The sequence below is a fragment of the Mauremys reevesii genome, linkage group 2 (genome assembly GCF_016161935.1).
Source record: "Mauremys reevesii isolate NIE-2019 linkage group 2, ASM1616193v1, whole genome shotgun sequence".
Taxonomy (NCBI): domain Eukaryota; kingdom Metazoa; phylum Chordata; order Testudines; family Geoemydidae; genus Mauremys; species Mauremys reevesii.
Window position 1 is genome coordinate 8,074,100 of NC_052624.1, and position 27,650 is coordinate 8,101,749.

Sequence of the window (27,650 nt, forward strand, 5' to 3'; positions counted from 1 at the left end):
AATCCTTTACGCCAGCGTAGCTTGAGCTATGCGGTGTTGGGGGGTGGACAGGCGGGTTGCACTGGGCTGGACCTGAGGCAGAACATGGGTGTAAGTGGTACAGGAGTGAACCTGGCACCCATCTGGCATTCAGTGGGCCGGATTCCCTCCGCCCGGCTAGCGCAGCAGGGCACACCATGAGGGGAAGTTGGGTTTAAGTCACCTACATGGTCTTTAGATTCTGGGGCCAGCTGGGGATCACTCTGAGGCCTGCCCTGATCCCAGCTGTCTGTTTTGGCAGCTGGGGGTCGCTAGTGCATGGACATGCCCCTTTTCCCCTGGGAATGTCGCCCGTGCTCCGGGCCTGGAGGACGTGGCTTAGAAGCTGCTATGTGGCTTTAGACCGTCCAGGGATTCCCCTTCTGCCAAGGGAAGCCCCAGCCAGCCAGTGATGCTGGATTTCTCTCTGCTCTGTGCCACCAGAGCGGGGCCCAGTCGCTGATCCCAAGAGTGCTGCGTCCCCAGGGCCGACGGAAGAGGGGGGGAAGCCGGTACAAATTACCGGGGCCCGGTGGTCTGGAAGGGGACCCGGGGCCTGGCTTCCCCAGCTTCATCGGCCCTGTTTAGCTGGCCCGCCCTTGCTGGGGAGCCCGAAAATTTTTTTACATGAGGGCCCAAACCTGCTCTCAGCAGCCCTGCATCCACCCCCAGGGGCAGAACGGAGGTGGCATGGAACATAACACTCCACGCTGAGAGTGTAAAATAAACGAATGGGTCCTGTCTTCATCTTACACTCCCTGTGCTGGCCACGCCACCGACTGGCACCGGTGTCTCCGTGAGACAAGGGAGGACGCCTGGCATGACAGCGGTGTAGCTGAGTGCGGGACTGGCCCGACTGACTTCGACAGCAAGCCTGGCTTGCTACAGATTTGACTTAGGCTCATGGCATCAAATATGCCTCAATTTCTAGATGTTTGTTCCTTACTGTGTTTAAATTCTGTTTTAAAACGGATTTGTCCCACCAGGGACGGGAACAGGGCTCCCCATTGCTGCAATGCTTCTCCGCCAGCCCCGTGGAGCAAACACTGAATTTGGGGGTCAGGAGATAGGGGGTCTAATCCCAGCTGAGCTGCTGGCCAGCCGTGTGCCTTTGGGCAAGTCACTTCTTTGCCTCTGTTCCCCATTTTGGGGGTGATGATAATGACCGTCCCTTGCGAAGCACAGTGAGATCCACAGATGGAAAGCGCTAGAAAGGAGCTCAATGTTGGACTTTCAGCACCGTTAGCAGCCCCGTGTGACAGTGCTGCTGCCAGGCAGGCTTGGGCACTGCGTATAGGAACGGAGGAGTCGGCCCCTTGCCGGCGTCCAGACAAAGGAGCTTGGCAGGCCACAAAAGAGGTGACTAGAGACACTTTGTATAGCGCTGATTCCACACCACACCTGCTCCCAGACCAGTGCTTTAGTAGACAGGTCCCTCCTAGCCATAAGTAATGGAGCACCTGATCACCTAATTCAGAGGTGGGCAAACTACGGCCCAGGGGCCGCATCTGGCCCTCCAGATGTTTTAAGCTGGCCCTCGGGCTCCTGCTAGGGAGCGGGGGCAGGGGCTTGCCCCACTCCACACGGCTCCAGGAAGCAGCAGCATGCCCCTCTCCAGCTCCTATGCATAGGGGCAGCCAGGGGGCTCTGCACACTGCCCAAAGTAGTGCCCCTGCAGCTCCCATTGGCCAGGAATTGTGGCCAATAGGAGCTGCGGGGTGGTGCCTGCAGACGGGGCAGCGCACAGAGCCGGAGCGGGGAGATGCTGCTGCTTCTGGGAGCTGCTTGAGGTAAAAGCTGCCCAGAGCCTGCACTCCTGACCTCCTCCCATAGCCCTGATCCCCCTTCCACCTGCTAAACCCCTCAGTCCCAGCCTGGAGCGCCCTCCTGCATTCCCAACCCCTCATCTCCAGCCCCACCCCAGAGCCCACACCCCCCAGCCGGAGCTCTCACCTCCCCCTCTGCATCCCAACCCCCTGCCTCAGTCTGGAGCCCTCTCCCACATCCTGAACGCCTCATTTCTGGCCCCACCCCAGAGCCCGCACCCCCAGCAAGAGCCCTCACCCCATCCCGCACCCCTACCCCTAATTTCATGAGCATTCAGGGCCCGCCATACAATTTCCACACCCAGATGTGCTCTCGGTCCAAAAAGTTTGCCCGTCTCTGGCCTAATCGCTTTGATCCAAGTCAATCAGTTCTGCACAGCTGATTGCCCATTACAGCGCCTAACCATTTTCTAAATTGCCCTTTGTCCTAAGTCTGCCCCTGAATGAAAGTGCCAGGAAAGATACTCTGGGCCAGAACCTCAGCTGGTGTAAATTGGCATCGTCCCAGCTGCATCTGGCTTCAGTGGAGCTCTGCTGATAGACACCATCTGAGAGATTTAGGGTGACCAGACAGGAAATGTGAAAAATCAGGACAGAGAGTGGAAGTTAATAGGAGCCTGTATAAGAAAAAGACCCCAAAATTGGGACTGTCCCTATAAAATTGGGACATCTGGTCATCCTGGAGAGACTCAGCCCACGTCTCACCACAGAGGGTGCCCCCCAGCGATTCTGATGGACGCCGAAGGGAGAGAAGTTGACGGGCACCCCCTTTGCCCAGAACAGGCCCTGCCTCCTGCCATCACAGAACGGTGTGACCAGCAGCGCCAGCGCAAGCCGCTAGGGTAGCTGGGCTGGTGGTCCCGGGACAAGACAGAACGGCCGCGAAGCCTGAAGCAGACACATTCAAACCTAGAGATGGGTGCATTTCAGATGCCTTCTAGTTTGCTTAGGAGAGCTCAGTGGTTTGAGCATTGGCCTGCTAAACCCAGGGTTGTGAGTTCAATCCTTGAGGGGGCCATTTGGGGATTGGTTCTGCTTTGAGCAGGGGGTTGGACTAGATGATCTCCTGAGGTCCCTCCCAACCCTTATGATCTATGAAAATGCTCCCAAGTCGGGCACTCGGGCACTAACAAGCAATACAACACAGTCTGTCTCCGCCACGCGATCTGCACGGCTGTTCAGGCCATTGGCTCCCCACTGCTAGTTCACCAGGTGTGTGAGCTGTTTCCCTCGTCCCTGTGCATATCCCAGCTGGGCTTCCGGGCCCCAGGCTGAGTGTAGAGCCCGGCTCTGCTAGGAGCTGTACAGAGATGGAGCGAGAGAGAGGCCCTGCCCCATGATTTAGCCGTCTGAATAGACAAGGCAGACGGTGCAAGAGGGGGATTGTGATGCGGGAGCCACGGTTGCCAGTGGGGTGCAGGGTTAATGAATCCTGTGCCCTAGGAAACCCTGCAGAGCCGGAGACAATCACACACATACACACCCCACTGGCATTCACAGGCTCCTTTGCTTGTGGTCGCAGCCGAGAGCCCAATGCCTGAATAAGCCACATGGCCCCGGCAGGGTTCACGCCTACCTGAGTGGAGGCAAGTCCCCCTTGTCACCCAGCCCTTTCCCGAGGCCACTGCTGAAGTGTGGAGCAGCCAGGTCCTGCACTCCCCGGAGGGGCCAGCAGCTGGCATCAGGCTCCCCCTGCTCCGGCTAACTGCCTTTGCCGGCTGGGACAGGCTCCCACGCAAAGCCCCTTCCATGCTGGGAGGAGGCCTATTAATCAGATGGGAGACGCTGGAGCCAGACTGGTGGGGCCCAGCATGGCCTTTCCTCCCCCTCCCCTTCCCAGCCGACAATGGGATTCATTTGCAAACCCCACTCCCCCAACTCCTCAGCAGCCCCCACCCCGCTCCCCACCGCCCTGAAGAGGGGTCGCCTTCTTTAATTGGCCTCCCCTTATTCTTACAGCAACAGGCACCTCCCCTGCCCCCCTTCCTCCCCCCCAGTCTGGATTGCATGACAAGCCTGGAGACCAAGGGGGAATCGGGGGTGGGGGGAAGACAGCTTTATCCCACAAGTCAGCTAGTCCCACCAAACTCAAACGCTCCGTGGTGTACTGGGAGTGAGCCAACCCCACGGGTAGACAGGTCATACCCAACGCTTAGGAAAGGTTAAAAGCTTACAGGGGTGGCACGGTTCCTCTCTCCCAGCGGGAAATGCACCCTCTTCCCCAGATTAGCGCCTGACTCTGCTGACATCGACTGGAGGGCTTGCTATGGTGCCAGGCACCAGGACTGCTTGGTGCTGCGGCAGTTCCCCGGAGCACGCGCACTGTGTGTGGGGGGTTTGCTGCGGCCTTCAGTGGGAGCAAGATTAAAGCAGGGGGAAGACAGTGCCCACGCTAAGATCGCTGCCTGGCCTCTCTGAAGCAGGGTTTAATATGTAACGATGGCACCCAGCTCTTAGATCTCAATGTGCTTTACAAAGGAGGTCAGTGCCATTATCCCCATTTCACAGATGAGGAAACTGAGGCACAGAGCTGTGACATGACTTGCCTGAGGTCACCCAGCAGGGCAGTAGCCAGGCTAGGAATAGAACCGAGATCTTCCAAGTCCCCGTCTAGTGAGCCACCCCCTAGACCGCTCTCGGGTTGCATTCAGGGCCAAAGGGAAAGCGCCAGCCCCACCTTTAACAGAAATTGTAGACGCTAGAGAGACAGTAGAGTTATGAGAAGCTCTAGTCCCTGCCCCAGGGCTGTATAAAGCATGGCTTGGGCCTATGGCTAGTGCTAAGCAGCCCAGCCTGGGGAGTCCACCCCCACTAGGGGAGGCTATTGCACAGCGTCTTCTCTAGAGCTCTTGGCCAACATCCAGCCCCAATTCCCCATGGCTTTGGCAACCCGGCAAGACTAAACATCAACAGTCCTCAGTATCCACCACACTCCAGGGCCTAAGCTTTTCATTGGCTGAGCGAGAGCGGCACCAAAACCACTCTACACCCACCTGTCCTCCCGCCTCGGGCCTGTATCTCCCTGGGTGCCCAGAACTAGCAGGGCTCTCTCCTGTGAGCTCTCTTCTGCCCCTGCCGTGAAGAGAGGACTGCTGTAGGTGGCAGGTTGGACAGGCCATGTGGACACCACACACGTAACCAGCTTGCAGGCCCCTATCGCAGCTACAAACAAGGGTCTTGTGGGTTAACGGCGTTTCACAACCAGGGGAAAGCCTCAGGCAGTTCAGGGCTTCAGACAGCTTATGAAACTTACAAAATCATTTAAGGGCCCCGGTGAGTAAGGTGCACAGCAGGGACCAGAATGCCAAAGCCTCCTGCCTCCCTATGCCATCTTCTAACCATTATCCTTAGTTACACGTAGTAGGGTAGCACCCAGCCGAGATCCGGGCCCCATTGTGCTAGGCGCTGTACGTATCTGTTGTAAGAGACAATCCCTGCCCCAAAGAGCTTCCAGTCTGCATAAACACAACACACAAAGGGTGGAAAGGAGCCTCTAGAGATGAAGGTCTAGATTCTCAACGGTATTTAGGCACCTAACTCCCCTTGACTCCAGTGAGAGTAAAGCACCTAAATACTTTTGAGGATCTGGGCTGACGTGACTTGCCCAAGTTCACACAGCTGATAAGCAGCAGAGCCCAGCTGTTCTGAGGTTCACCCAGTGCCATTCACTGGCCCATTCTGCCTCTCAGTAGTTGTGGCACTGGCAAGGCATGTCCCTTTTCCTAATGCTTAATTTTTATTTCCCCTTCTCCTTCTGATTTCTGCCAATTCCAGTGCTGACTGAAGGGGAATGAAAGGTCAGCTGGCGAGGACTACACCTGGCTGCTGTCTACCAGGTTAGCACTGGCCGGGGCGGAATGAGATTAATGGACGCAGTCCAGTTCTAAGTGTAATTGCATGTTGGCTTGCAGCACATCATTCAGCCAGTAGGTGTCTGTGCACATTATAAGGCTCATGACCTTATAGGTGGGACCCCTGGTAAACAGAAGAGACCATGCACAGACACGAGCTTTGCAGAAGCCTGGCTGTAGTTGTAATTGTTTCTCTGACAAGCACGTGTGATTCCATACACCACAGCACCCACTGAACAAGATGACTTGGTAACCCTGTATGAGGGGCTCCACTCTGTGTTGTGCAGGAGGTTTGATTAAATGATCATTGTGGTCCCATCTGGCTTTAAACTAAATGGGGAAAAACCCCCAGTCCCACTGGTCCCTTCCAGCCTTGCAATCCATGAACTGTGACTAGCTGGCCCTGCCTTGACCAGCTGGGCAAAGACGCTCCAGCCACGGAATAGACCACCTCCCCCTAGGAAGCAGCTCCTTGCATGGCTGCTACCCCACCCTGTGCCTGGTCAGTGGATAAAGAGAGGACTCTGCTTCCCAGGGGCTGTCCACACAGCCTCCTTTCCCTAGCACTAACTTCACTCGAAGAAACCCTGTGTGGAATAATGCAAGGACAGGATGCTCCAATGAGCAATAGGCTCCCAGGCAAATTACCGCCCAGTTTTCTAAACCATGCTGAGCGAGGCAAAAGGCAGCTAGATGGTCGGCGAGGTCTAAAGATAGAGACAAACACAGCTGGAAACGCCCCTGCCCTGGTGACCGGGCAGCTGAAGCTCTGGCTTGTTTCAAAGGCCAGGCGTCCTCTCAGCTGCCTTTCACATCCCTGCTTCACCTGGGCCTGAGCCCGTTCGCTGCCTCAGCTTAGCGCTCCCACAGCTGCGTTTGATCCTGCAGCGCCCCCTGCAGGGGAGAGCGTGGCACGAGCACTTCCACCACTAGCACAAGCTTCGAAGCCAGACCCTAGAGGATATGGACCAGGGGTGTGTGAATTCAACACTGGAGAAAGACACCAGTTGAGCAGATACAGCACTGGTGGCAGCACAGCTCCTCTTCCCCTCCACCGGGTGCTGCCCTGCCAGTGTACCTCCATCCCGATCCAGCTAGCAACAACCGTTCACTTTCCATCACCCACATGCCCTTTGGCCCTTGGCCGAGACTGCCAAGGAGGGCTAGTTCGGCCCAGTGTAAGGAGAGCTGAGGAGACGTGGACACCGGCCCACTAAGATCCAACAGGCCTCTGAACAGCCATGGGAGGACAACGCTCATTTCATCTCCTCCCAGATTTCCCCTCCTCCCACCAGGCTCTCCCAGCCATTCAGCAGCAGCTTAACAGTAATTAAATTGCAACACAAAGAGCCCTTGAGTCTGCTCCTGAAACCACATTCACCAGGTTTAATTTGTAAGTTGTTAGCTGCATCCACCCCATGGGTTAAATATCTAAGTTGGTGTGAGCTGGGCCCATCCAGCGCACATCTCCACGAGAGGGCCAGCAGCTAAGATAACTAGGCTGGGTAACCTTGGGCAAGGCTCCTGTGGGCTACCAAGACAATCAAGGCAGCAGCTGCCCGGGCTGGTTACCGAGGGTGGGTTGGGTCCCATTAACCAGAGCAGAGAACAGCTGTTGTGGAACCAGCTCCACGGAGCTGCTCACAGCGGCGGGACTAGAGCGAGGCACATTGCAGCAGTCCAGCATGAAGCAGCTTTGTTGATTCCTCCCTTCCCAATTTCCCATTGATTTACCCCATTGACCCTCCTCTCCCATCCCATCCCATCCGTGGTCCTGCCAGCCGAGCCAGAATCTACTCCCCTCTTCTCAGCCAGCACACACGAGCCCATCCAGCAAAGGGAAAGGAACAGCTCGGTCACTGGCTCCCAGTGCTGGAGGAACCAGTTCCTCAGGGGGAGCAACCATCCAGAGGCCAGGAGGTTTTGGAAGCTAGATTTGCACCTAACAGCTCCCAGGCCAGTGCTGCCACACCAGTTCCAGTCACAGGACTGCCCGTCCTTTAGTGGCAGAGCGCGCCAGAGCCCTTATTTGCACCCAGAGCACAGGCAGGTGCCACGCAGGTTCTCCCCACCCCTCTGACGCAGCCAGCAGGGGCGTTCGCTGTTGGTCTCCCTGCTGAGACTGACCCCTCCTGGAGAATGCCAACCCCAGCCCCCTAACAGGCACACACAAAGTTATTGAGAGCCAGGGCCATCGCTCCACACCCAGGAGGTTAGTCTGCAGGCACGAGGGCCCCTGGGCTCAGCTCTGGAGAGCACAGGGCAGAACTGCTGCTGGGGTAAACCGGCCTGGCTTCACAGAACTCAGTGGAGTTGTGCCAGCAGACAACAGCAGAGACTTTAACCCCCCACAACTACATAGCAGAGATTCCGCTCTCACTTCACACCCAGGGACGGCGGGGCATGGTTAGTACAGGTTTGCCCGAATACAAGTTTAAGTCTCCAAAACGTCAAGTTCTTTTATTCTTGGGGGGAAACGTTTACAAAACTTCCTCTAAGTAAGTTTAAAAAAAACTGGGGAAATTTAAAAGGGAAAAAGTGTCAGGTTAAAAAAAAATCATTTAAAAAAAACCCCTTCAGCACAGCAAAACCACCCAAGGATAGCAACACCTTTTAGGCTATTAAAGCCGAAACTGTTCCTCGCCAGCTGCCTGGTTTTCAGGGACACACTGTTTACTTGCTACGTCACCCTCTGCTTGAAACAGACTAGAGTCAATGTCCGTTTTCGTTGGTCATCATGTCCCGGCTGCTTTAACCTTGCTGGTTCTCATGCACTAGCACCGCAAGTTGCAGACATTCACCGCAGGCGACAGTCAAAATCCAAACAGGATCTCTCTTCATTACATTCTCTCCCCAAGATTTCCAGTAAAATTCTGATTCAATAGGAGGTTCTGTAGTTGACGTTAGTTTTCTAAAATACCTGACTCTGGGCACACAAGTACTTGGCCGTGACCTGATAAACATTCCCAAAGGCCTCCATTCTGCAGGAGGGACTCTCCCCGGCATACAGTTCTCTCTCTGCAGACACTCAGAAGGAATCTGTGCACCTGGCTTTAAACCTTTTGTGGGCACAAGACACAGCAGGGCAGGGCAAGCTCAGCAGAATCAAAGAAATAGGCCAGTGGAGCAGGCTTGGCCAAGCTAAGGACTAGCCTCCGCATAAAGGTTTTGCCGGTGTAGCTACAATTATACTGGCATAAGAAAGTGCGTTTGCTGGTATAAATGTGTCTACACTAGGCACCTATGCTAGGGCACCAGTAGCATAGATAAGGGCATTAGAAAAAAACAACCCACCAACCCTCTGGGCGAGATCCGCAGCTGGTGTGAACTGGAGCAGTTCAATGCACTCAATCCAGTGACTTCACAGCTGCACTGATTTGTACCAGCTGAGGATCTGGTCCTGTAACTTCAGTTTTTGGACAGCATCTCTTTAAAACAAGGCCGTCGCAGTCCCTGTCTTCCCTGCAGCTCAGTCATCTGAGTCGGTGTCGTGGCGCCGGTTGGCGCGGCGGGCTGGGGGGGACCCTTTGCCGTTTCCCTTGCCCCTGGAGGCTGAGTGCCGGCTGTGGCGGTCCCTGCTGCCACTCCTGTCATTCCTGTGGGCTGGGGGCTGTCGGCGAGGGGGGCTCCCTCCCATGCCCTCACTGCTGGAGGAGTCCATGTCGTGCCGCCGCCTGCCGGGCTGCTTCTGTGCCTCTGGGCCCGGTGATGAATGGCTGTCACGCCAGCCGCCTGCAAGCCGCCGGGTGGATGATGAATCGTCCCTGGGGGATGGGGCTTCCCTCCTCCTCCTGCAAGAGAGAAGATGGGTCAGAGCCTGCGGGTGCAAACCCCGCAGCCCCTGAAAGGGGCAGTGAACAGACCCTCGAAGCAGGAATGGAGAGAGACAAGTGATCAGGGACCAGTCCCTGTATGCTGTAGCCTGGCTGAAAGGACAATGCAGGCAACGCTGAGATACTGCTCTGAACAGGGGAACGCAGCCCAGGGAACAAGCCTACCCTGTCTGCATCTTCCCCTTTCCTCGGGCATGATCCCACCCCCAGCCTATTCTAGGATGACAAGAACAACATTTTTCCAAACTAGCAGAACCTGGCCCCTAAACTGCCATGCCCAGTGTCAATGCAGTTAACCCTGGATTTATGCCTCTGACAGAGATCAGAGTTTGGCCCTAGAAAAATGCATTCAGGGTGGGTTATTCTCCTGCAAAACCGTTCACACTTGCTTTTCTGTTAAACCCAGTTCATTTCAGCCCACGGCCAGGCCTCCAGGCTGGAGTGACAGCAGTGCATTTGTAATCAACCACAGGTCACAAGGGCTGCTGGATGCGTAGGGGACACCCAGGGAAATCGCCCTGATCTGCACAATGCTCAGCAGCATGCCCTATGGTTTGCATACAAAGCACAGACCCCCTCAGCCAAGATTTAACAGCTGCTGCTATGGAGAGGCCGCCTGTTCCCTGGACTTTGTTTCTTTTGCCGGAATATATTCCAGCACGTTTACTGCTATTACTATGCTACACGGGCAGACCCAGTGAGGAAGGGTGTGCTGCACTGCCCCCGAATCTCCCATGCTCCCTCACCCAGACATTGGCCAGGGCTCGCCACGCCACTGGTGCAAGGCAGCAAGGTCCCCTGGTTTTGAAAGAGGCAGCGTGGGGGGCTTGAGTCAGGGAGAGGGGTAGCTCAGCGGTTTGAGCATTGGCCTGCTAAACCCAGGGTTGTGAGTTCAATCCTTGAAGGGCCATTTAGGGATCTGAGGCAAAATCAGTACTTGGTCCTGCTAGTGAAGGCAGGGGGCTGGACTTGATGACCTTTCAGGGTCCCTTCCAGCTCTATGAGATAGGGATATAGCTCCACTGGTTAAGGGACAATCTCCACATGTCACACCCATCAATGGCACGGGTAAGGTGTGTTAAATGACAATCCTCCTCAGAGATCGGAGTGGGAGGAGAGACAGACTGCTGCAGGTCCCCTTTGGACACGGCCAGTTACTCTGTAGTCTAGAGGGGGAAGGAATAAATACAAAAAGAAGCCAGCAGTGTTGGTAGGTTTGTTTCTGGGATTCCATGAACATGTCCCTTAAATAGAGTGTGGCAGCTCTTGGCTCACAGCGCCCTCGTGTGTTAAGTATTTGCAAACGCATCAAAAAAAGTGAATGCACTAAAATGTAACCTTCACACAGCAGGTAAGCATGGGCCAAATGAGAAACGCCCTTGGGACCCCCCAGTTCTGATCTCACACAGCTGTGACTCCAACTTTTGTACCGGTGACCCCTTTCCCACAGCAAGCCTCTGAGTGCGACCCCCCCCTTGTAAATTAAAAACACTTTTAAAAAATATTTAACACTTATAAATGCTTGGAGGTGAAGTGGATTTTGAGATGGAAGCTGATAGCTCGTGACGCCCTCCCTCCATGTAATAACCTCACGACCCCCAGTCTGAGAACGCCTGGGCTAGAGGGTCCTAGTCCTGAGCCAAGACCCCACTGTGCAAGGGGCTGTACAAATGCAGAACAAGACAGTCCCTGCCCCCGAAAGATCTTACAAACTATTCTGTAAGATATTAATATTGAAACAGAAAATGTTCTGACCATGGCTTCTCTCCCGCCATATGGGGTAAAGGTTTCAAACAGTGCGTAGAGAAATACTTAAAAAAAAAATTAAGAGCGGGAACTTTTTTTTTTTTTAAAATGAGCTAATAGCTAAATACTAGCTTGACCGCCCCAGTAAGTTACAGTGAGACCGAAGTCTCTGTCTATCCCTGATCCGACATCCTGTAGCCGTGGTTCTCAGTTCAGCACTGGAGATATGCAGGCTGGTTTGCAGTACAGAACTAAAGCAAGAATCCATTCTAACACCACTGATTCAAATCTGAGAAGCGTTCCGCCATGGACTCTGGCGTCTCAGATGTGGCACGCTAGGTCGAGTGGTTCAAGGAGCAGTGGACTATAGACTGCGTGGAGAGAGAAGTCATTTAGCTCTTAATGGATGGAAGATTTGTCCTGGTGCTTGGTTGGGGGCACAGCTAATACAGAAGTTAATCAAAAGCTGCTGCAGGGAGGGCGGGGGAGAGGATGATGCACTGAGATTAGCAAGAGACCCAGAAAAGACCTACCTGCCGCAACAGAAGTGCGCTCAGCAGGTTACTCCATTGAATGTTTGCATTTCAATCCCCACTGGAGGGGGGAGCCTGGCTCAGTATGACGGGTCAATGCACGCCACCAATTCCCCCAAGAGGAGCTAGCAGAGATACTCTCGGGTGGTGCCGTGCAGCCACAGCTCTCCTCAACTTGCTGTCGGAGATGGGGTATGGGGGCGGGGGCGGTAGGCTTCCCCAGCTGGGTCAGACAAGCTACAGACACCACAAGCCTCCCCCCCCGCCCCCACAATCAACACCTGGAGCAGCTGCTGCGTGTGGGCTCAGGGCATTGTACAGGTGTGGCAAAAATCAAGGTGCTGCCTCACCCGATGCTGCTAATGCCAGAGAGTCTTCACACCAGGTGTCCTACCCAGGGGAGCGAATCCAGCTACTGTGCATCGAGCCTCACCTTTAGTCAGTCACGGCTAACGCAAACCCCTCCACCCCATGACACACACTCTGAACTCCCTTGGCTGGAGAAAGCAGAGAGCACAATGCAGCAGACACAGTTGCCGCACAAAGGCTGCAGCAGGGAGAGACTTTACAGGCTGCTTGTTCTCCCCACGCCTTAGGCTACGTCTACACTACACACCTTTAAGTGCCACTACACGACGAGAGTTCTCCCGCCGACAAAAAAAATCCCCCCCAAGGGGAGGCAGCAGGAGAGCTCTCCCGCCGACAAAGCGCTGTTCACACCGGTGCTTTTCGCCGGTAAAACTTTGGATGTTGGGGGAGGGGGGTGTTTTTTTCACACCCGTGAACTACAAACGTTTTACTGAGGAAAGTGCAGGGTGGACAAAGCCTTAGTCTGTGAGCTCCAGGGTCAGGACGTGGCTAATACAGGAGTAACTGAGTGAAATTCTCCAGCTACACAGAAGGTCAGAAAGTTGGTCTTGGCGTTATAGCATTGGAGTCGGATGACATGGTTTCAATTCCCAGTACTAATATCAACTTCCTCTATGATCTGGAGCTCTGTGCCTCAGTTTTGCTATCTGTAAAATGGGGCTATAATACCTAACACTTCATGGGGCTACAATATCACACACACCCACAGGTTATACAGGAGGTCAGATGAGAAGATCTAATGGTCCCTTCTGGCCTTACAGTCTATGACTGCCCTTGTGTTTGTACAGTGCCTAGCAAAATGGGGTCCTGATCCCTGAATGGGATGATTTAGTTGGGAATTGGTCCTGCTTTGAGCAGGGGATTGGACTAGATACCTCCTGAGGTCCCTTCCAACCCTAATCTTCTATGATTCTATGATTTTAGACACTGTCATGAGAGAGAATGATAGCAGGAGCTCCGGTACCTTTCCGCATGATCTGGAGAGGGGGAGGAGGTGGTGGTGGCTGCTTCTTTCTTGTGATGTTTCTCCTTTTCCTTCTCTTTCTTGTGTTTTTTCTTCTTTTTCTTCTTCTTCTCTTTTTTGGATTTCTTGCTGCTCTCAGGCCTGCATGGTTAAAGAAACAGGGAGACATGCAAACGGCACCGGCACGTCTTTTAAAGCACAGCTGCATTTGCTGTCCAGAGGCAAGTTGCCAGGTCTCAGCCCAGTGCCTGTCTTCAAGGGCTCACTGCTGTGGATCACTCAATGAATGTTTTGCAAGAACGGATTAAGCCCTGAGTTGCTCACAAACTGCTGCAACTAATGATCTAGCTGTGTGCTTGGCTGCTTCACTCACATGGTGTTTCTTCCATGCAATGGGTTAGCTCAGTGATTCTCAACCCCAGGCTGCTTGCGGCTCAATCAGCACACAATTGTGGCCCATGTGACATCCTCAGGGGCATACTGGTAGCATATATATTGTGCAGATGTGGCCCACATAACACAGAGAGCTGCACTTGTGGCCCACAATGGTAAATACGCTGAGAACCACTGGGTTAGCCTAATCTTTATTAAACCACTTCTGCGCGGAAGGAAGTTAGTTTGGGATTAAATGAATCCCAGCTGCTAGCTCCATGTTTGCATACGTCCACACGCAAAAGGCTTTGCTGGCAGAGTGCTCTGTGAAATCAAAGCGGGTGCAGACGCAGCCAGAGGGGAATTTGATTTATAGAGACACCCAGCTGTTGGTGACCAGCATCTCACGGTAGCCCACTGCAGCTCCAGCTGTGCGTAAAGCATAAGGGGGTTGTTCTTACCATGCCTCTTCTGCCTTCTCTTCCTTGCCCAGTTTTCTCTTCGCACCTGAGACCTCCGGACTGTTTGCCACTCTCTGATGCTAGATTTCCAAAAGACAAAATGATTTACGAGACCGTCAGGCTGAGGGTGCCCATGGTTAACAACATAGAGCAGGTCCCACTGTTCAGAGCTATTACTGAGCAATACCAAGATTAAACAAGGCAAAGTTGGGGGGCGGGGGGGGGGAGGCTGGCGGAGTGGAGCTCCTTCGTTCTCATTCTGATGCCGAGTCCCTGCTACGTGGCACTGTCCACTGGACAAAGGTTACACCCTGAGAGTTAGGTCACAGCCCCCCAGCTGGTGAAAACCACCACAGTGTTGGGGCGACAGCTGGTGCTGACTGGCAGGCAAAGTGGCACCATCTTAGACCCTTGCTCTAGAAATCCTCTCTCTGGGCCCCATCACGCCCTCAAGCTTCTCCCAGCCATGACCTCAGCCTCTCTTGGCATTTCCACTCCCGCTATCTCTTACCCTCCAGCTCTCATGCCTATCTACCCATGGGGCGGTTAGGGTTACCACCCCAACTCGGCCGCTAGAGCAATCTCCCAATCCCAGCCAACCCTCAATGCTCACAATAAGGGATTTGATATTTTAGCTCCTGCTTCTCAGCTCCCACTCTGGTATGTGCCATAGAGTTGGGCTGACCCCAAGCCAAACTCTCCTGAAGGTTGGGGGATGTGTTTGTATCGAGAGATTTGCCCTGTTACAAAGATAGGCGCTGGCTGCAAACGTTAGAGTTAGTCTGAACTGCTCCCAGAGTTCAAGGAGGTCGGGGGCCCATTCAGGCTTATTTCTGTTATCCAGGTAATAAAACTATTACCCTCCTGCACAAAATCCTGCTCCCATGACATCAGTGACAAAAATTCCAGATCCATTTGAACAGATGGAGAAAGGATGGTGTCTAGTAAAAGCCCTGGCCAGGGGCTGAGGAGAGTTGAGTTCAATTCCTGCTCTGCCACAGACTTCGTGTGAGAGCTTGGGCAACTCACTTAGTCTCTGTTCCTCAGTTCCCCCATCTGTAAAATAGGGCCAATACTTCTGTACCTCACCTGGGTGCTGTCAGGATAAAACCCAGTAGTGATCATGAGGCACTCAGATTTAGTGAGGAGGGTCATCTCAGCACCTACAGACATGCGAGTAGGATCAGCCCCTTAAAAAAAAAAAAAAAAAAAGGAACCCCCCAATGCAGCCCTCACAATGTGGAATATGAAACTAACCCCAGAAAGTTACACTCTGGAGTTTCACTTGGACGGTTAAAGTTAGTGTAGATGCAGCAGGGATCAAGCCTCTCCTATGCTCTGCAAAGCACCCAGCACGCAGAACGACTAGCCCAGGGGTGGAAAGACTTACGGTAAAAACAGAAAGCCCCAGTTTGGCAGCCTCTTTGTCTTCTTTGGAGAGCATCATTCTGCCAGCACCGCCACTGCGGGGAAAATAAAAAGTAAAGATACACACACACACGTGCATACTGCATGATCTTCTCTGTCACTGTGAGGGCTGAGACAATGACGCTTTTGGAGCGGTGTCTACTGGTTATAACAGGGGACTGGCAGTCAAGAATCCCTGAGATCTGTTCCCGCTCTGCTACTGAGTGGCTGTGCAATCTTGGGAGAGTCATTTAACTTCTGTGCTGCCTCAGTTTCCTCTTGGGGCATGAGGATTCATCTGTGTTTGGAACGGCCTTGAAAACTCTCCAATGAACGCGCTAGACCAGGGCACGGTATTACTGTTATTCCACGATGGCCCTGGACAGGAATCATCGATCTGATCAGGTTCCCTCTGCTTCTTTTAAGAATCCCCTTGCATTAAGCACTGCCTGCTCATACACATCCTGTGGTGACTGGACCCAGAGCCTAGGTGTTTGTTCCAATCCACATTCCTATTAATCCACGTTCCACCTCTATAGAGACCACCACCCACCCAAAAGGTGGACACATTTCTGCAGGGACTGGACAGATTCCAGCCTAAACAGGGGTTTGAACTTCAGCATATTATATAAATGTAACAGGCTAGTAAAAATACTCCTCCCATTCGCTCAAGGGGCCAACCCCCCCGCCCACGAGGTTGACTTTGGCTAATACGTTATGGTTAGATGGCTTCCTATTTGGAAGATTAATCCTAGTGGCCCATAGAGTGGTTCATGGCCTGCTCTTGTGGTTGTGTAATGGGGTCCTCTGTACAATGGGAGGCAGTGTGGTCTGGTAGAACAACCCCAGGGCCAGGGGGGAAGGGTGTCTGAAAACACCCTGTTCTAACCCCAGGTCGTCATTGACTCCCTTTCCCTGGTGGGAGAGAGGAGAACAAGGAAGCAGCAGGGAGAGACATGGGGGAAAACTGCCAAGGATGTGGAGGGATGAGCACTGCAGAACATAAGAATGGCCATTCTGGGTCAGACCAATGGTCCATCTAGCTCAGCATCCTGTCTTCTAACAGGGGCTGGTGCCAGATGCTGCAGAGTGAGTTAACAGAACAGGTTAATTATTGAGTGATCCATCCCCTGTTGTCCACTCCCAGCTTCTGGCAGTCAGAGTTTAGGGGCACCCAGAGCATGGGGTTTTGTGCCTGACCAACTTGGCTAATAGCCATTGATGGACTGATCCTCCATGAACTTACTTAATTTTGTCGAGTCCATTTGTACTTTTGGCCTTCACAACATCCTCTGGCAACGAGTGCCACAGGTTGACGCTGCATTGAGTGAAGCAGTACTTCCTTATGTTTGTCTTAAGCCTGCTGCCTAGTAATTTCATTGGGTGATCCCCTGGTTGTGTGATGTGATGGGGTAAATAACACTTCCTTGTTCATTTTCTCCTCACCATTCATGATTTCATAGACCTCTTTCATATCTCTTCCAAACTGAACAGTGCTACTCTTTTAAATCTCTCCTCCTATAGGAGCTGTCCCATACCCCTAACTATTTTTGTTGCCTTTCGCTGTACTATTTTCAATTCTAATATTATATCTTGGAGATGGGGCGACCAGAACGGCACACAGTATTCAAGGTGTGGGCGTACCAGGGATTTATATAGTGGCAGAATGATATTTTCTGTCTTATTAATCCCATTCCTAATGGTTCCTAACAGTTAGCTTTTTTGACTACTGCTGTGCATTGAGCAGATGCAGAGAACTATCCACAAAGGTTCCAAGATCTCTTTCTTGAGCGGTAACAGCTAATTTAGACCCCATTATGTTTATGTATAGTTGGAATTATATTTCTCTCATGTGCATTACTTTTCACTTATACACACTGAATTTCATCTGCCATTTTGTTGCCCAGTCACCCAGTTCTGGGAGAGCCCTTTAACTCTTTGCAGTCTGCTTTGGACTGAACCATCTGGAGTAATTTTGTATCACCTGAAAATTTTGCCGCCTCGCTGTTTATCCCTTTTTCCACATCATTTGTGGGTTTGGGGTCACCCTGCTTTAGCCCCACCAGAGGTTCTAAAGTGCAGGGAAAAGCACTGAAGCTCTTATGCTAGTGGAAAATAGCCCCATACCTGGAACTCCCCAGCCCCAAGACACGGTCTGTATCCTTCTCATCACGCTCTGCTCCATCACGCTTACAGACCTCAGCGAGATCCTAGGAAGGAACAGGTTAGAAGGAGCAGTAAGTCCATGGAGCTGACCAGTTAACCGCATCCGTGCATTAGAAGAACTGGAGGCGCTGAATTCTTCAAACACTGTATTGTCCATAGTCAGGAGCACCCCTTCCATAGCCAGGGGGACACACGGAAGCACGATGGTAATCAGAGTGATGTGATTTTTTTTTTTTTTTTTAAATGATACTTCACAACCCAGCAGGGCTAGGAACATTTTAGAAGCAGCAGTAGAAATTCTTTATGGACCAAGTGAATCCAGGCTCCGAAATAAGAAAGCATTAAATGTCAAAAACCCAGATAACTTGGCAGGGACAGGGCCTGTGGCCCTGCTAAGCGCCGCTTCCCTGAATCTCTCGCACAAAGGCCCCACATATCTCACACTCGGACGCCTACCTTACCTCTTTGCTCAGGCCCGTGGGCTGTTTCTTCACATTCTTGTAGCCCCTGGAAAAAATAAAATCCAGACAAGTTACAAAAGCAAGCGATGGCTGAATCACCCATTCAGGGAGAGGGGCTGGGAGAAAGGGAGCGAGACGCCAACACTGCTTCTCCATCGGTTGAATTGTTTGAAGATCACCGGGTCACTAGACGCAGAGTTGCTATTACCACAAGTCTGCAAGGGGGCTCGGGCTCAGCCAGGACATTGGGATGTTTACCCAGTCTAACTGGTTTGGAGCTCACAAATGCATTTTTATGTGGTTCTCAGACACCCCGGTGATGGCAACCCTAGAAATATCAGACAGAGCAAGTTGCCTACAATCCCACAACACTGGATGATTTATTTGCACTGTGACAGGCCCCAGAGGCCCTAACCAAGATCATGGCCCCATCGCGCCAGGTGCTGTACAAACACACACAGTAAGAGATCAAAGACTGTATTAGCTAGGTAGCCACAACAGAGAAATGGTGGGAGAGGAAGCAGAGGTGACTTGCCCAGCTGTGACTACAGATTTCAGGTGCTTTTTAAGCTGTGGTTCCCAATATGGCATAGGCCTTGGAGATGTCACCTGTTAGACCCATTCGCCACAGACTTACAGAGCCGCCATCATGGCCTCCTGCTCGGCCAGCCGGATTGCAGCCAGCTCGTCTTCTCGGGAGATCTGCACGTCGCCTTGCTTCCCCTTTGCATACCAGGTGAGGTCTTTGCCCTTCTGCCACCTGCCCACCGGAGCCATCAGGGAGTTGCCTGCCATTTAGAACAAGAGAAGCCTTCAAGAGACCTAAAGTGTTAGGCCAGTATGAAACGTCACTTCTAAAACAATATAACCGGGCTAACGATAGATCACGCAGGGCACAGCATTGGTTATCAGGACAGCCAAGTCTTCCACTGACCTGCAGCGTGACTGCGGACAAGGCATTTCACCGTCCATGCCTCAGTGTCCCCATCTGTAAAATGGGACTACTGATCCTGAACTCCTTTGTAAAATGCTTTAAGTTCTACAGGTGAAAAGTGCTATGTAATAGCTAAGCGTTATTCTTGACAAGGTCCATGATCTGACGAAGTGGGTATTCACCCACGAAAGCTTATGATCCAATACGTCTGTTAGTCTATAAGGTGCCACAGGACTCTCTGCTGCTTTTACAGATCCAGACTAACATGGCTACCCCTCTGATACTTAAGGTCCATGATGTGATTCAAAGGCTCTTGATTCAAAGGTCTAGGGGCTGATCATTTATTCTGAGGGGAAAAAGACAGCATTTGGGCCAATTTGTCCCAGCCATTCAGCTTCCACTAAGAGCAAACAATAACCTCTTACATTTCTATAGCACTTTTCATCCTCAGGGATCCAAAAGGGCTTTGTAACTCTATATGCATCGCTGCACTGAAATGCGGCCATCTCTGGGGTGGAGGGCGACAGCCAAACATCACACAACACTATGCACAACTGGGGGAGGGAGGCTGGCCAGACCCCAGGTCAAACCACAAAGCCTACAAGAGTGCCATTTAATGAACATACTGGGCCAAAAGGACCTCAGGTTTTTATATCACTACAACTCCCAAAGTGCTTTAGCAGCAATGCTGACTGTATGAACAGGGGTCACTTTGCCCAGCAGTGAAATTCTGCCACCTCTTGGCTGCTTGCTAAGGGAAGTGGTAAATTCTCCATCAAGTAGTCTCTTTAAATGGAGATTGGCCGTCTTTTTTAGAAACGAGTTGTTTTAATTCCACCCCAAATAATTGGGTTTCCCACTGGAATCACTCGGTGAGGAGGCCAGAATAGATGGTCAGAATGGTCCCTTCTGGCCTTAAAAAATCTATGAAACACAGTAGTGTTTAAGACCACCACTATGACACAGCTTTTAGGACATGAAGCAAAGAGCAACACCATCTCCACGTGAATAATATTAACCCCAATATTCCTGTGTGTCCAGTTCCTAGTTACCACATGGACAGGACATAAAATAATTGTCACAGCTGGTCCCCCCGCGTCGGCAGCGAAACCAAATGCTCCTGTTAGCTCCAGAAATAGTGCTCTCAGGTTGGGATTGGTGCTCATGGGGGGAAGGCAGCAGGGAAGGGGAAGACATGGTGCCCATGCCATGTGCGTCCTGTAGGTATACAAAGGACACCAGCCTCCAGCACTGCCTGTCAGGAGCTTTTTGCAAGACCTGAATGACATGCAATGACAAGATCAAATCTTACCCAGGTAATTTTCCCTCTGTTTATCCGTCTTCACATCCTCCCAGTTGAACTGGTCCTGCCCCCCTCTCACTCCTCCTCTGGATGAACCGAACATGGTGCGGGAAGAAACAGCCAGCGGCGCTGGAAGTGAAATCGATCACCACGAGGTGCTCAGATCTCTGCCCCGAATGGTCTAGATCTAGAAAACAGAGCAGGACAATCCCAAGGGTTACAGACGACATCTTACAGCCAACCAGCTTCTGCCAGACCCACATCATGCCAGAGGGGGAAGATCTTCAAATCATGACCGGACAGTGGCAAAGGACTGATTTTCTTAGGACGGACACTGACTGCTAGAATCTGCACTAATTCCTGCAGCTAGCACAGGATGCTGTGAATGGCAGCTTCCCGTGTTAGCCGCCCCCACAATACCTCTGCGGGGATTCACCCCGCAGACAGCGCCAGTGGCATTTCATCTGGAGGTGCCTGCTCTCGTCTGGCTGGGGTTCTACAGGGGATAAAATGAGAGTGCATCCTTTGGGCACCCTCTTTTTGGCCCTGGGAGGGAGAGGCTAAGGCTGTTTTCTGCCAGCCTGACCTTCCCACTGGTGAGCCTTCCTCCGCCCCTGGGTTTACACTAGCAGAGAGTGGTGGAAACCTGAGCTGAATCCATCCCATTGTCCACGCAAAGTGCTAGGTGGCACCGTCCAAGCCCTACAGAAGAGCAAGAACAGGTGGCCTGGGGCAGATTCCTTCAGCCATCCGTGCCCTTTGCAGGCTATGCCAAGGCACGTGTGGCAAAAGAGGACACAGGTCACAACTAGCAGAACACAGGAGTCGCATGCCAGGGCAGACCCTCAGCCTCCTGACACAGGCAGTCCAGTGATTCAGAGGAAGGCAAAACACGCCCATAGTGCCCCCCTGGCAGATTTTTCCACAGTTGTATATGAGGAGGAGCAGCTTTTCCTGACCCCCGTGGCAATCAGATGTGCCCTGAAGCATGACATTTGCTCTACCCCATATCTTAGCATATATAACTAGTGGTATTTTTATACTGTGCCACAAACACACACACAGATACACAACTTTGCAGACTCCTGGAAACAGGAGTTCCTCCCAGCAGAGACATCACAGGAGAGGGAAACAACACAACCTGCTTTCCCCACAGTAACAAGGAACAAAACCGGGTCTTTCTTTGCATCTCTGCTTTAGGCCCAAACACCGCAAGCTCACACTCTCAGCCACGCTGGTACCTGCAGGACGAGGGGGTGGGGGTGGTCTTAGGGCTATTGATTTTTGCAGCGCATGTCGTCAGCACAGCAATCAAAGATGTTATAACCGCTGGTGGAAGTTGCCCGGGCTCTTTTTATATCCGGCTACAGCGTGCAGACATCCCTGCAGAGGCAGCAAACCGAATTCTCTCTCTCGGGCCTTGCTAACGGAGCCCTAAGGCTGGTGCCTTCCCTCTGCGGGTAGCAGCCTTCCCTTTACCAGGCATCTAAACCCAAACGCGCAGGGCTTTAAGGCCGGATTCCCCCCCGCATCCGCCAAGCCAATGCCTAGTTACCAGCTGTGGCGTGCAGCATTCAAAGGCGAGCAGGCTCCATGCCCACTTCATGCTCCGACGGCCCTGCTGGGCCCCGCTCGCTCCGGTGCCTCTGTCCCTGCAGCTGGGCCCTGCCTTGCAATACCCTAAGGTGCTGCAAGCAAAGGAAACCCCCCGGGTCCTTCCCCTCGGGTGGGGGCTGAGCAGCTTCCAGCCCGCGGCAAGGCTGCAGAGTGCGGATCAGCCCCGCGCGGGACCCTCCCCGGGGCAGCAATTTGCAAGAAGCAGGACTAGGACCTACCTACCCGCAGCTACTTCCTGCAGCTGCAGCAGCCCCATGCCTGGGGAGCTACCACTGCGACGAGCAGCCGGGGGGGTGCGGAGAGCACAAGCTGTACCAAGTGGCTGCGGCGGCGGGGGTGCGCATGCAGCCGCTTGGTGCCTTCGGGTGTAGAAGTGAGGCGACCGCGCCTCGCCCGCGCTGCCTTGGTTGACGTCACAGGCACGGAGGCCGCGCGAGCCTGCGAAGGCTGTGCGCACGCGCGCAAGAGAGTTTGCTGAGTCTAAATTAACTCCCCTGCACTTGCCAGGTATTAACACAAAGCCGTAACAGCCCGGTCTCTCTTGAGTCCTCTCTTAACAAGTCAGTATGGTTATGGTAAAGCACTGAGAAAATGCAGAACACAGCGTATTAATTTATTATGGAAGCCCCTCATAAAATAAACCAGATTAATAGGAAAGACCCTATAAAATATGAATATATAAGACCCTATACAAATAAACCAGATGCATATAAAAGGCCCCATGAAACATATGTCAATATATAAGACCCTATAAAATAAATTGGATGCATACCAAGGGCCCTATGAAATATATATGAATATAAGACCCTATAAAATAAGATAGATGTATATGCATGGCCTTATGTAATATAAGATATGAGAACCTATAAAATAAACAAGGTGCATATAAATGGCCCAATGAAATATATACTCTATGGACCCGATAAAATAAATCAGAAAGATACATACAAAAATTAATTCAGTTCTGAAAATTTTAGATGTAGGATTTTTTTTTAAAGATATTTTTTGTTTTTTTTAGAAAATGTGTCAGAGTATGATGAGAACAACTCTGGGTTCCAAAACGGGGAGAACCCCTCGCCTGTTTTAAATCCCCCAAAGGCCAAGCCAGTCAAAATAATTGAGCTTATATTGGCAAAGTGAGGAAGCTTTCAGTTGGTCAGAAGGCCTTTCCCAAAATGTAGAAGTGTAATTGGTTTGAACTAACCAGTCCTCCTCAAGCACACTTAGTTGTGATGACTTGTTTCTATAAGACTGGGGAGTAAGACTGGAGGAGGTGCCAACTCCGTGGGTGCTCTGGGGCTGGAACACCCAAGAAAAAAAATGAGTGGGGGCTCAGCACCCACCAGCAGCCCCCTATCAGCTCCCCCTCTCCCCCCAGCATCTCATGCCTGCTGGCGGGCCCCACCAATCAGACCTTCCCTCTCTTTCTCAGCACCTCCCACCCACAGCAATCAGCTGTTCAGTGGGGTTCAGCAGGCACTAGGGGGAGGAGTGCAGGCGGGGTGTGCTCGGGGAGTGGGTGGAATGGGGCGAGGCTGGGGTGGAACGGGGTGGGAAACGGTGGGGTGGGGGATTGGAGTGAGGACAGGGCCTGGGGTGAAGTGGGGGTCGAGCATCCCCCGGCAACTCTCCTTGCCGTCAACACGGAATGCTGGTGCAGATACTGCTGCGTCTGGCCGAAGAGCCAGCTCACGTTCCTGCCAGTCTACAGGCAGAACACACAATGTCCTTTAGTGGCAGAGGCAGGGAGTACTGCTGGGGCAGGTCAGGGAGTGCCTCTTATTAGAGATCACTTCTGGGGTGGTGTGATGGGGTGCCCACCCCACACAGGACTGGAAGGGGTTAAAACAGGCAGGCAGGGTAATTAACTCCACAGGCTGCACCTGGAAGAGGCGCTAGGGAGCAGGGAACTAATTGGAAGCAGGCTCAGATGGGGAGTCTGTATAAAGGCAGGTAGCTGGCAACAGAAGAAAGGTGTAGGGAAGTAGGTGCCAGTCATTCCCTAAGTGGAAAGAGTTGGGAGGCTGGCGAACTCAGAGAAGGAAGAAAGCTAGGGAAGGTAGAAGGCTCAGGGGAATAGCCACAAGGAATAGGAGTGTAGACCTTGGCTGCTGACCAGAGGGCCCCTGAGCTGGCATTTGGAGTAGATGGTAGGCCTGGGTTCCCCTACCAGCCAGGGGGAACTTGGCACAGTTGGTGCAGTAAATGGAAGCCTGCCGTTTCCTATGGAGGGACTTTCATACCCTGCAAAGGGGGAATATGTATTGTGACCTGGCTGGAGGGATGAGTCCTGAAGAGGAGCCTGCGGTTCCTGGAATAAGAGGGGTCTGCAGGGTGAGAGGATGGGAGAGATGCTGATAGTGGAGGGCACAACGCTTGTCCAGAGCTAATCTCCAGGATGGCTAGGAGAAGGGGCCACCTATAGTGAGTGACAGGCAGTGTTGACTAGGTGTGAAAGGAATTTCACCCAGCATTGCTCAGCCTCATGTACCATGCCCGAAAGTAACAGGGTGGGAGACAAGTTAAAGGGGAGGGGAAAATAGGATACTTCCCTCCCCACACACACACACACACGTGCAAACTCATTTAAAAAGCACTCATGAAAGTTACAAGGAAGCCAAAGGGTTAAATGGCAAAGCTACTAAGCTCATCTCTTGGCTGATCTTAAAATAGCCCATTAATCTCACAGTTTAAAGCCTATTTGCATCAAATGCCATCCCAAAGGAATTCAAGGTCTATTTCTTGTCAGAGATGATTAGATCTACAGCCTTAATCTTGTGCAGTGATGGCCCCCATGGATCCACCCCTGCACACACCATGTGCATCATATTATTTATCCTTTATTCAGCACCACAATCTTTACAGATATTAAAGCTCAAACCCTGCCCCCGGGACATTACAGTGGTAGTGCCCAGTCCTACAAACACACATCTTTCACTTTCCTCAGCCCCACTGAAATCAATGGGAAGACTACCCACATGACTCAAGTTAAATATATGCGTAAGTTTTTCCTTGATCAGCACCTCAGTTAAACATGGGGAGTAGCAACTGACTAATGTCTACACTACAAAATTAGGTCGAATTTATAGAAGTCTTTTTTTAGAAATTGTTTTTATAGAGCATTTTGTGTGGGGACAAACACAATTGATTGTAAGTGCATTAAGTCGGCAGACGGCATCCATAGTACCAAGGTTAGCGTTGACTTCCGGAGCGTTGCACTGTGAGTAGCTATCCCTTCTGGGTACATGTCATCAGGCCCCATTCTCCGTCCCTCCCTCCGTGAAAGCAACAGCAGACAATGGTTTTGCGCCTTTTTTCCTGGGCTACCTGAGCAGATGCCATACCACGGCAAGCATGGAGCCCGCTCAGCTCACTGTTACCATAAGTCTCCTGGGTGCTGGCAGACGTGGGACTGCATTGCTACACAGCAGCAGCTCATTGCCTTTTGGCAGCAGACAGTGCATTTTGATTGGTAGCAATTGTTGTCATATTCCTTGGTGCTCTTTTAGCTGACCTCGGTGAGATCGGTCAGGGGTGCCTGGGCAGACATGGGAGTGACTCAGCCAGGTCATTTCCATCTTCTGCCGAGCACCCAGGAGATGACGATGGGTAGCAGTCCTACTGCACCGTCTGCTGCCAGCCTAAGATGTAAAAAATAGATGGATCAAAACAAGAAATTGACCCGAGTTGTTTTGTGAAATCAACAGCCTGCTAAACCCAGGGTTTTGAGTTCAATGCTTGAGGGGGCCACTCTGTGTGACAGTTGTTTGTGTTAAAGAAAAATTAAAAGGTACAGTGCCAAAAGTAAGATCCCTGCAAGCTGCATGGAAACGTTTTAAAGACACCTTAATAGAGGCTCAACTTAAATGTATACCACAAATTAAAAAACAGAGAACCAAAAAAGTGCCACCATGGCTAAACAGAGTAAAAGAAGCAATGTGAGACAAAAAGGCATCCTTTAAAAAGTGAAAGTTAAATCCTAGTGAGGAAAATAGAAAGGCACATAACTCTGGCAAATGAGGTGTAAAAATATAATTAGGGAGGCCAAAAAAGAATTTGAACAGTTAGCCAAAGACTCAAACAGTAATAGCAAAAAGGTTTTAAGTACTTCAGAAGCGGGAAGCCTGCTAAACCACCAATGCAGCCACTGGACAAAGGAGCACTCAAGGACATTAAGGCCATTGCGGAGAAACTAAACGAATTATTTCCATTGGTCTTTACGGCAGGATCTAAGTTGCCTGTAAGCTGCGCGGCCGCACAGCAGCCTTCTTAGCACTGTGCAGGCGCTTAGGAAACCTGCCTGGGGACCTGCCCCTCTCCCAGCCCCACCTAGCCCTGGCTCCCAAACTGCCACAGCTGGGGTGTCCTTCCCTTGGCCTGAACCCAGCTGGGGTGGCCTGGGCCGGCCCCACCCCTGACCTGGCTGCAGCTGCCCAGCTCAGCCAAGACCCAGCCGTGGTGCCCGGCCAGGCCCAAACATGGGAGGGGCCAGGGGAGGGTCCCTAGGTCCCCGCCAGTGGCTGAGTACAGTACCTGTGCTCAGACAGGCTAGAGCCCTCCAATGCCAGGTGGTGCCTGGCAGGGCTTAGCCTTTCTGTGGGGCTGCTCCCATGTAGCCAAGTGCCATGGGCTCAGTGGCACAGGATCGGGCTCTTTCCAACAGGGCGTAGGGGAGGGGAGGCTGTGGCAGTCAGTCTGTCCTGGGCACTGTGCTACAGACTAGGGCAATCAGCTCCTATCTCCCTGGCTCCCCGCCCTGCTGGGGAACGATGGGTCTCTGCTGGCCTTTCATTTGCCCTGGGACCCCTTGGCGAGCTGGTGGACAGCAGAGGGGTTGGAGGAGGCTGTGGGCTTGGAGCTGGGCCTGCCTGGCTGCCAGGAGCAGCCATCCCATTTTACAGGTCGCCTGGCCCGAGAGCCCAGCTCAACCTGATTCGGGATCTGCCAGCGACAGCTCCGAATTGCCAGCCAAGGAGGGTACCATGCACCTGGGCTCTAGAGGAAGTGCAGCAGATCACTGGTGAGGGGGGGGGACATGCTCAGCGAGCCGAGATGGTCAGCTCCTTGAGGACCAGAGCACAGATCCCAGCAGGAAGGGGCCTTGGCCTGTCACTGCTGGTCGCTGGCTCACATGCACAAACCGACACCACCTGAGGCACCAGTCCAGACCTGCTGCAAAGCCCCTCTCCCAGCCTGAACCAAGCCACGGCCCAGACCTGCCAGGGATGGGTGCCTATCCTGCGGCCCCAGCCCCAGAGCTGCCACGGCAGGGAGAGGTACCTCTCCCCCCCCGGCCCAAGCCCAGGTTCTGCTGCAGGTTTTGTTCAATATCTTCATTAATGATCTGGAGGATGACGTGGATTTCACTCTCAGCAAGTTTGCAGATGACACTAAACTGGGAGGAGTGGTAGATCTGCTGGAGGGTAGGGACAGGATACAGAGGGACCCAGACAAATTAGAGGATTGGGCCCAAAAGAAACCTGATGAGGTTCAACAAGGACAAGTGCAGAGTCCTGCACTTAGGACAGAAGAATCCCATGCACTGCTACAGACTAGGGACCAAATGGCTAGGCAGCAGTTCTGTAGAAAAGGACCTAGGGGTTACAATGGACAAGAAGCTGAAGATGAGTCAAAAGTGTGCCCTTGTTGCCAAGAAGGCTAACGGCCTTTTGGGCTGTATAAGTAGGGGCACTGCCAGCAGATCGAAGGACATGATCATTCCCCTCTATTCGACATTGGTGAGGCCTCATCTGGAGTATTAGGTCCAGTTTTGGGCCCCACACCACAAG

General features: G+C 52.4%; 1 protein-coding gene across 4 annotated transcripts; it reads right to left on the reverse strand.

The window, feature by feature from the left end:
• Positions 1-8,124: 8,124 nt before the first annotated feature.
• On the reverse strand, positions 8,125-22,225 carry C2H1orf35 (chromosome 2 C1orf35 homolog). 4 transcript variants are annotated; one of them, XM_039527213.1, is made up of 9 exons: positions 22,084-22,225; positions 20,254-20,431; positions 18,645-18,795; positions 18,008-18,053; positions 17,508-17,590; positions 15,364-15,436; positions 13,974-14,053; positions 13,141-13,281; positions 8,125-9,486 (listed from the first exon to the last, which is right to left on the reverse strand). In XM_039527213.1, the coding sequence occupies exons 2-9, from the start codon at positions 20,345-20,347 to the stop codon at positions 9,165-9,167; spliced, it is 990 nt and encodes a 329-aa protein (XP_039383147.1). In that variant the 5' UTR covers positions 20,348-20,431; positions 22,084-22,225; the 3' UTR covers positions 8,125-9,164. The 4 variants fall into 4 exon arrangements, with proteins under 4 accessions (XP_039383147.1, XP_039383145.1, XP_039383146.1 ...); XM_039527211.1 differs by having other exon boundaries at positions 22,080-22,204; XM_039527212.1 differs by lacking the exon at positions 22,084-22,225 and adding an exon at positions 21,800-22,058.
• Between the last annotated feature and the right edge of the window lie 5,425 nt (positions 22,226-27,650).